We start from the raw sequence: 10,325 nt of genomic DNA, 5'->3' as shown, positions 1-10,325 counted from the left end.
ATGAAAAATATTATTGTTAGAGTTATTCATTTTTTGTAAAATACAATTATTTTATCATCATTCTAACCTTCATTTGGATAAAAAGTATTTTCACTATTAGTATCATTTAGGAAATTATGCTACAATAAACCAAATTGCAAGAAAATACCATTACTATTTAAATAAAAGCAATATATAAAAAATAAAAAATAAAAAATTGGCATTGAAAGTTACGGAATTTTTTCTTTTTAAATTTAAGATCAGTTAGGTCGGGTTGGACTCGAGACCGACATGAACCCGAGGCAGACCTGAACATCAAACCCGAACCCAACCCAAGCATTCATCCAACCCACCCAAGACCCTTCGGGTCAGGTCGGGTTGGCCAGGTCTATGCTCAACCCTAGGTGGCTCCACTTTTGTCACAAACATTATTCCTCTCTCTCTCTCCTCGATTGCACATATTTATTATGAGTAAAATAATTTAACACATAATGACAATGATGTGTACAAACAATATATATTTTAATTATTAATACGTACAATCAAAATTGAAAAGAAAAATTAAGTATTGCGGCCATAACAAGCAAAAAAATATTCTCATTAAAAGATCAGAGGGGTTACCTTTTCTCTAAATGCTCTCTAGAGATTTTTGTCACTTCTTTAGGAGTAACTCTCCACTTGTCCACCTTCTCTTGGTTCTCCTGGAAACATTTTTCATGTTAGGAATTTAAACTAATGCGTAGAATCAGTGATATGTGAATATAGAGATAAAAATTGTGCAAAGAAAGAATCATACAACACAAAGATTTACGTGGTTCACCAATATGTCTACGTCTATGAAGTTGCAACTATTATCACGAGAAAAATACAAGGGTGACAATACAGATTTCAATACATCAAACCCTAATTTTGAAGCAACCATATGTATATCCCAAACAATGTATCCAAAATTGGCCAAAAATGGGTCAAGCCTCCGCTCTATGGATTAAGTCTCACAAAATGTCTCATTTAAAATCATAACATTTCCAAGTCGAGTCGAGTCGAGTTACAAATTGGATCAAACACCAAAACCAGATTCCAAAAAGCCCAACACTTGATGTTTAGCAAAGACCTCTTCAAAGTTTTCCCCTGACGTCACACATCACTAGGTTCCACGTGGTAGAAAATGGACAACACTCTAATCGCTACCTCGATGTATTCAATGCAAGTTCTCCCATGCACATGGAAGATGGATAATTTTCAAAGAAAATGATGATCGCCATCCTCTCCATCCTCAATTTCTCAATTGCATCCAAGAGTTCCTTTGAAATGCGCTCTCCCATCTAAACTTCTTTATGGTCCTTAAAGGTGATAATATATCTTGTGATCTTTCAAGGTATAATATGGATAGTAAAATTATTCAAGTATCTTCACCTCTAAAATTGCGGAAAACGTCGTATTCCAGATGGGGTTGAGAACTAGAGGTAGAAGATGATGGAACAGTTTGAATGCTAGTGCTTGCTATTTTGTGGTTTATAATCTTGCAATAGTGATCACATATCTGAAATTTTTTTTTTCTTTTTTTTTTTCTTTTTTTTTTTTTTTTTTTTTTTTTTTTTTTTTTTTTTTTTTTTTTTTAAGAATACTAAGTATTCTTAACACATACACATGGGGAGAGGGGGAGAAGATAATTAATCTACTAAACCGCTACACAATTAATTTAGGGTAAAAATCGGTCCTTCCAACATTTGTTTGGGTGAAATATCTTAATGTGCTAATCATTTAATAAATAAATAAATAATCAGAAGCATGTGTTAGCATCAAATTTCATATATCCTTAACAATCAAGTGAAATGTATTGTGTCTAATGAGTGAGAGTGAGAGAGACGGGGGATGATATATATATTATCTTTGTGGCAAAGGAAATAATCATAGTTGATGACTTACCAGCAGGTCACCTTGGCCAAGTTGAGTCTCAGTTTCATTTGTCTCCGATTGATCAATAAGTCTCGGAAATATTTTAACTTCAAAGTCAATATTAGAAAAGATTTTTCTTTGAAGTCCTTCATCAACAAGGTATTGTTCATTTAACTTTTTTTTATCCTCTTGTTGTTTACAAACAAGCTTTCGATTCTCTGAAATCAAGTTGTTGCAGTGTTTTAGTTCTTGCTCAAACTGCACTTGATCGTGCTGGTACAAAAGTTGTAAAGCACAATTCTGCACTATCACGCCTGACCAATCACTCACAAATGAGGCCTCAATGTGGTTGCAGTGTGGCAACATATTCTTAAATGGCTCTCCTGGTACGTAGCATATCCAAATGAATTCACCTAGATTAAGTAACCACGTGATTTCTTCTTTATTGGTGGAGAAAGCAATTTTCTGATTATCGACATTAGCCATACTCGTTTGGCATTGACAATATAGGAAGTGAGATTTTCCTGATGCCAGATTGCTAAGGATGATGTTTGGATCCCCATGGATGGAGAAAGAAGCATACAGAACAAGTCCCATCCAATTACTATCGTGGTACAAATTTGAGGGTAGGTCAATTGTCACTGAGTGCCCATGATTCGGATGACTAAACCAGTCTTGAATTTTACTTGGAGGGAAGCAAAAATTATACGAAGTGGATGGATGAAAGTCCTGCAAAAGAGTAATACCTCGTAAAATTAGAGAGAGAGCTAATCATATTTGTTTAGTGTTGAATATAATATTATATAATCCTTGTTTGGTGGCATGTTTTGTACGAACAAATCCGTATAAATGCACTTAGCAAAACCAATAGTTCATATAAATGTTAAAGGTATTGCCAATTTTACTATAAAATTCTTACAAACTTAGGTGGCAAATCTGGCAGTAGCGAGTCATGTCTGAACCACTCTGAGATTTCACTTTGAAGAATATATTGATGGAAAATACTACGGTTGTTATAACGGTCCTGCAAGACATAGCAGAAATGATAATCAAGCTTGACTAAGTTTGTGTGATGGTAATATAGTTAGGAGCCCTATAAACATGTTGACCAAGAAAATTTTACCCACAACAAAAAGGATACTACCAAGGGTGGCATTGCTGTTACTGAAACCACATCATTAATTAGAAGACGATAGATTCAATTTGTATATAGAAAGACTTTAAGTTGTCAATAAATGAGGCTCAAAAGTCATAAATGTTCCTTGTCCTATTCTAGTTTGAAATCAAAGTTCAATAATGAAATTTATTACTAACTAAAGAAAGTTTATATTGGCAAGAGACTTGTAGCTCAACTTATTGGTACTTTTCGGTGTTTCCATGGAAGTATCCAAGATTCAAATCTCCCCTGTTCCAACTATCAAATTATCAAAATTCTAAAAAATAGTGTAGTTGGAGAAAAGTATATATAATTGAAGATTTATTATTATGGAATTTACAATTCATGTCAATAACATAATAAGTAAATTAGCTTTAATTACTTTTTGTATCGTATTTAAAAATCAGTGATGCTAGAGTCTTCAAATTGATGTATCTCCCATCATAAAAAAGTAATTTAATATTTATAACATTATTGAGGTGGCACCAATGATCAATCACATTCATTACTACATAGTTTGTAGGCCTTGTTATAAAAATATTTGTAGTAGTTTTAATATTTTTCTTTGACTAGTGAAATATCAATTTATAAAATTTATGTGACAAAATTTATAATATCTCTAACATCATCAAAAGCATATTTCAAGGAACATATGATATTAGGTCTTATAAAATTTAGGGAAAAACTTGTTACACATACCATTACACCCGTGAAAAAGCAAAGTACGATTTTCCACAACTGGGAAATTGTTTCAATTGCTTTTTTGCATATGTAAAGGTGTGTGCATTAACGTTCTTGTAATAAACATTATTCTAAAATTTAACATGGATCATCAAGTGGGAAGCCAATCTCAATGGAATAAGATCAGGTTTGTGTTAGAGAAAGAAACCAACACCTTTACGTTAATGTTATTTGCACTATTAGTATAGAAATCTTACCAAGGCGGCAGTTCTGTAGAATTGATCATAAGAATAGTGACCAGAAGTTCCACTAGAGCCGTCACTGCTCCTGAATTGATCAGGATGATAAAAAGGAAATCTTTCATACGATGTGAAAGGACCATCGTATGAGGTTATGCATTGTACCATTCTACGTGTAAATTCCAATTTTTGCCGGTATACAAGATCGACCCCACACTTTAGCGCCGATACAGCCGAACTATCGCTCACAAATGAGAATTCAACCGTAGTGCATCGACTCCATTCAGGTGAAAGAAACCAACATGGAATGAATGATAACCAAAGGAATCCACGTTGATGTAATGATATTATTACGTCCTCTTCACTGATGCTATATAATGGATTCATACAACCCAAGTCGGTCTTCAAATGACAAACGATGATAAAAGAAAATTCTGAACCTTTCATAGGAACGGAAGCAGGATGCTTTTGAAATGAGAAAACAGCACAAAATGCAAATCCCATCCACTCAAGATTGTCATACAAATTTAGAGGTAGCTCGATTGTTACTGATGAGGATCTAGCAATATTTTCAGATTTAAACCACCCTGGGATTTCACTTTGAGGCAAACATTGATTGAGAGTACGAGGGCCCTCGTAGTGGTCCTGGAAAACATATCAGAAATGTTAATCAATTATGAGTCAATTTGTATCAACAAACATTTAGTTTGTCAGTAAATGAGGCTCTCATAAACGTTGCTTCTCGTATTCTAGTTTAAATCCAAGTTCAATGCAGAAATTTATTGTTTATAACAAGGTAAATTAATATATATATATATATATATATATTAATTTTATAATTTAGGACACATCAATTTTTAAGGGTCATTCAGAAATAATTAAACGATAGAAATGTATTAAATTAGTAGAAATTTTTTAAATGTATTAAATTAAAATTAAAGGCCACAATTAATTTAGTAATCAACTAAAATTAAAATAAATGCATTGTATATGGAAATTGTGGGGCCAGAGAATTCGCGGCCCAGACCCACTCTACATTAGGGCTCAGGGCCCAAGCCGAGGAGAGCCATTGCCGAGGACGACCTCATGCTCGGCACCCCACGAAATGCCTGAAGAAAGGGGCAAATTGAGTGTAGGGGCAGGGCAAAGGAAAAAGCTGCCAACATTATAATACAAAACCCTGTATCTGACAAACCCATACTCTAAACCATGCCCTTTAACTTTTCCAACGACCCCAAACCACTCTAGGTATGGGTTGACAGGACAGGTCTGCACCCCAAAAAGTAAAACTGACACGTGGACTCTAAAGGGGGAAACAAACACTAGTATAAAAGGGAAAACCCCTCAGAAGAAAAGGAACCCCCGGCAAAAGGGGAGAAAAGGATGGATACAAGACTCCTCAGACGCCGTCCAAAGAATTAAGTCCTACAACCCGTACTAATGGAGGGCTTAGCTAGTCGGGCCAAGCCCACCCATATAAGAGCTTCCATAGAAGCCATGATTAAACCGTCCACCTGTGCCCAAGGTCATGTCTTTCAAGCCCACTCTCTACAAATCATATTGTTAAGGCCCTTTGCATACGAGCCCAACGTCATTCATGGGTCGTTACAAATTGTGTCCTCACAGAAATATTTAGTAAAAATGACTAAAATATCTTTAAAAAATACAAAAAAACTTTCTTGATAATATATCGTTAATAGTTAATAATAAAACATAAATAAGCATAAATTTTTTATAATAAACCTTCATTTAATTTTTAAAAAAAATAATTTTATAATAATCCTTGTGGGGACCGGCCCAAAATAACGGGTTGGGCCTTGGACCCGTCCGAGGACTCCAGCCCATCCGAGGAGTCAACATGACTCAAGCAATCCATGTTCAGGCGCCATAAGAAACAAAGACGACATGTCCGAGGAGTAATTTCTCCTCGGATACTGAAAATTCAGAGCAAATGTACATCCCAACCACTGAGACCCCTATCCTAGATACATGAACAGGAGGGAAAAATGAAATATCTAAGCTAAAGCTGCCACCGCCACATTGAATGCACTACAACTACCCTCCTGGCCGTATTAATGTGGAGAAGACCCCTGAACAGTGCTACCTTGGCTTCCGCTACTCACAAAGGACTGATAGGAGTGTCTGATGGAACAGATGCTCAAGTAAAGGTTTGGATGATCGACAAGTGTAAGGCCAAGATGATAAGAAGAAGCCTATATAATGTGTATAAGTCCCCGCAAAAAGGGGGCAGAAAAAGAAGGAGAGAAAAAATTATTACATGAAAAGAGGTCCTGCTGTATCACCTGGTATCCAAAAAATTAGTTTTTATTCTAATCCTTCTGGGAGATTTTGAAACGTAATGACTTTGTTTCTTATTCATACATTCTCTCAACCCATGCACTAATCCGTTTAACTTACTTAAACCTAGTTCTTAAACCCATACTCTATAAGAATTCATTGTGTTGGACTTTTTGGACCAAGACTTGAACGACAAGGACTGGGCCACCAGATTGTTCTCCTACAATCCTTTACTTTAAATTTTTTTTTTAACTCATTTTAAAAATAAATCCTTAATACTTAAATTACAAGTAGATTTTACAAATAAAATAAATTTATTAATATTTAATATAATGAGAGAGAGGTGATATAATAAATCAAAACACTATTAATCTCCATTAAAAAAAAAATACTAAAAATCATGTAAAATTAAAATAATATAACAATGCTTTTCTTTTTTCTTTTTTTCTTTTTTTTTTCATTATAAAACCCAACAACTCTAAGTTGGTTACTATACCAAACATGGTTCTTGATTAGGGGGTCTCAAGTTCACAATTCACGACCCCCTTTCTCAATTATTAAAAAACCCTTGACCAATTGAACCATAATTATTTTTCAAAAAAGCGTTGAGCAAATTGAACCAGCAGACGGTTTTGACAGTTTTTTTATTCCACCATTGGTTCAGGAGGGTTTTTTTAGATTATTTAAATATCTGGTTCTCTCACATATAAAAATAGCTTCGTCAATTCTCAGTTAATCCGATTAGACCAATTAGTTTGGTTTGGGTTTGAAAACCATGGTTGTGGGGATCTGTAGTCAATGAGAGGTGGGTCATAGTGGTGCGGAGATATTTGTGTGTGTGTGTGTGTTTTTTTTTTTTTTTTTTTTTGGTGAGTTTTGGCTTGACTGGAAGCAATGCTTTTTGTCAAGTGGGTCGAATTTTGCTCTCAGTTTAAGCCAAATTAATTCAACATGAAAAATAAATAACTAAAAAATAAAAAATAGAGAACCTAGAAGTCAACATTTAGGTCTAATTGGAGTTAGCACCAAATATTAGAAACCTACACCTACAATTCGCTGGAGTCAGTACCAGACCATGAGGCATTTTCATTAGAAATTTTATTCATTAATATAAACCTTCTACTAGGAGTACAAGACTTTGGTTATATATATAGACTTCTAAATCCTGATAACCATGGGAAATAAAATATAATAACTTAATAAACTACCAGATCTAAAGAATATATATAAATATATATATATATATATATTGACCAATAAAAAGACAGTTGAATTACAAAATAAAATAAAACTAAACTAGTTTTTTTTTTAAGCCTCCCGCATCAGAGTCAGTAGACTTTAGATTTTTTTTTTTTTTTTTTTTTTTTGACAACTATAACATTTAAAATGTAAGCATAAAAGACCAAATTGTAGTTATTTAATTTAAGCATAGGTTTTCATGTGTGCACTTGAACCCACCAAAGAGAAATGATATAATAAAAGTCTCGAGTTAATTTAATCTAGAATCATTAATTCTTAGGGACATAAAATTTTTCAATTTTTTTCACAACTTGTAAGTTGGCCGTGCGATGCACATATAATTTTGTGATATTTTATATAAGACAATTTTGAAGAATGTTGTACATATATTATTAAAAAAGGTAAAAAAAAAAAAAAAAATTAGAGTAAAAAAACATATACATTTTGAGATATCAAAAATTAGTTTAGCAATTTCACTACACATTTGTAGCCTTCTCAAGGTAAGATTAATTTTTTTTCAAATCATGAAATCAAAAATAGAGTAACAGGATCATGAAAATCAACTGATTTGTGTTGTGATCACATTGCATACCATAAAATAAAAGTATGCCCAACTCTCTCTCAATGTCTTCTACTCATCAATATTGTGATATTAAGACATTGTACGGGCAAGTACGTATGAATGTCACTTATAGTTGATTTAAAACCATGGTAGAATATGGCTTTACATTTTGCACCAAATTAATACTCTCTACTTATATACCCAAGACAAAAACTATTCAATCAAATTACCCAAGCCTAAATCATATTTAAGCCCCGAATTTAAAAAGAAAAGAAAAAAATTACCCATTGGGATTTCAATGGCTTGATAGTGGTGGGAGGCTAGTATAACAAAGGTGACAACTCCTCAGATTCTTCTTTCTCTCTCTTAAAAATGAATTTTCAATCTCAAGTCTTTTATTTTGGTAATAGTAAAACAATGTATTTCATTTAATAATCTACAACATTTTCACTTCTCTCTATCTCTCGTTAGGACCTTATCTGGTTAGTTGTTACTATTAGTTCTTAATTATTATTATTTTTTTCTTTTATTTTTAATACTAAAATGGTGGGTATGCTAAAAAACATTAAGAAGAGAGAAATGTGTGTCGTAAGCTCAGGAAATTAATAAAAGATTAATAAGATAATGGTAAAAATACGTTAATATGAACTTTTGGATAATAGTAAAAAAAAATTAATAAAAAGATGTAAAAAAAGACTAAATACAAAATTGGAGCACCATATGGCAAGACCTCATGCACTCCCACATGAGATCTCTGCTTATATATATATATATTAAACCTCAGGTCTTTTATTTTGGTAATGGTGAAACAGTGTGTTTCATTTAACAATCCACAACATTTTCAAGTCTCTCTATCTCTCACTGGGGCCTTATTTGGTTAGTTATTACTATTAGTCCTTAATTATTATTATTATTATTATTATTATTATTATTATTATTATTATTTTGCTTTTGTTTTTAATACAAAAATGATGGATATGCTAAAAAATATGAAGAAGAGAGAAAGGTGTGTTGTAGACTCAATAAATTAATGAGAGATTAATGAAAGAACGGTAAAAATACGTTAACATGTACTTTTGGGTAACAATAAAAAAAACTAATTGAAAAAAAAAAAAAAAAAAAAAAAAACTAAATGCAAAATTAGAGAGCCACATAGCTTGTACAATTGAGAGAGAGAGAGAGAGAGATAGATAGAGAGAAACCTGCAAATATGGTCCATGGTTAAACCAACATTCAAGGCTGCTTGATATCTTGCCTAAATAAATAGACCCTTGTCTTGAACTTTTTGAAGTGCCTGCAGCTATTACTTGATTTGAAAATATTGTTTCTCGTGAAGTACACTCCCCTTGTATAGTTTCATTACTTGGTAGATGCTTTGTCACGGGGGTAGGCCTCCTGCAAGCATCAAAAACATATCTATGATTTGACTACCAAATTTCATATCTATTGCATCGAAGTGTGGTAACAAAATACTTGCTAAATCCCGCTTGTCAGAGGCAGCCTAACATTATTTGGAACCTAAAGCAAAAAAATTTGCCTTTTAAAATGTAAATATTAATTAAACAAAATTATTTAATATTAATTAAATTAAGGTTAATTTGATATATTAAATACATAATTTGATGAATAATACTGACTAAACTAATGTTAGTTTTATATAGATAATTGAATATCATAGTTGAAACATATATATTAGTCAAAATAAATAAAAATATATTACAATTAAAAAAATACTTTATTTTAGATATAAAGCAACATTAAGTAAAGTTCAAAAATCTAATTTTTAATTTTATATCTTATTTTTAAGAAAGGGAGATAGATATTATTTGGTGTGTGACTTTGTCAAAAATTAAAGTCTCAAATTAATAATGGAGATTAATTTATAATTAATGATTTAACACATTTGCAACATTTTTTTGAAACATTTTAGAGTTTCAATTAGGTTAGGGTTCTATTGGTCTTGTACATTAAGAGTCTTAATAGAAATGAGAAGGGAAAATGCGCTTAATGCACTATAAAATGTTCACAATATGATATGACATTGACTCTCATTGATGAAATTCATCAATCTAACTAATAAATATTTGAATCACTTTTTTGTGATTAGTAACATGATAATTTGCAAACCAATAGTAAAATTTGTAACATCTTTAACATCACTAATAAAAAAAAAATGCATAACCTTTAAAAATATATATAATTTTATAAAAATTTGGACTTTTAATAATAAGAAATGGGACATTTTTTCCTAAGGGTTTTTTTTTTTTTTTTTGGG

The 10,325-nt window shown here is 32.1% G+C and overlaps 1 protein-coding gene across 1 annotated transcript; it reads right to left on the bottom strand.

Moving 5' to 3' along the window:
• Positions 1–596: 596 nt before the first annotated feature.
• Positions 597–9,541, bottom strand: LOC115984956. The gene is made up of 4 exons (XM_031107935.1): positions 9,253–9,541; positions 3,970–4,596; positions 1,906–2,604; positions 597–680 (listed from the first exon to the last, which is right to left on the bottom strand). Exons 2-4 carry the CDS (start codon positions 4,453–4,455, stop codon positions 597–599), a joined length of 1,269 nt encoding a protein of 422 aa, XP_030963795.1. The 5' UTR covers positions 4,456–4,596; positions 9,253–9,541.
• Between the last annotated feature and the right edge of the window lie 784 nt (positions 9,542–10,325).

Source organism: Quercus lobata, chromosome 4 (assembly GCF_001633185.2).
Source record: "Quercus lobata isolate SW786 chromosome 4, ValleyOak3.0 Primary Assembly, whole genome shotgun sequence".
Taxonomy (NCBI): Eukaryota; Viridiplantae; Streptophyta; class Magnoliopsida; order Fagales; family Fagaceae; genus Quercus; species Quercus lobata.
This window is presented reverse-complemented; position numbering and strand designations above follow the sequence as displayed.

Coding starts and splice junctions, on each gene's coding strand:
- LOC115984956 (XM_031107935.1), bottom strand. CDS start 4,455: ATGGGATTTGCATTTTGTGCTGTTTTCTCATTTCAAAAGCATCCTGCT. Junction 2,605..3,969: donor TCTACAGAACTGCCGCCTTG/GTAAGATTTCTA, acceptor ACTCTTTTGCAG/GACTTTCATCCATCCACTTC. Junction 681..1,905: donor TTGGCCAAGGTGACCTGCTG/GTAAGTCATCAA, acceptor AAATGTTTCCAG/GAGAACCAAGAGAAGGTGGA.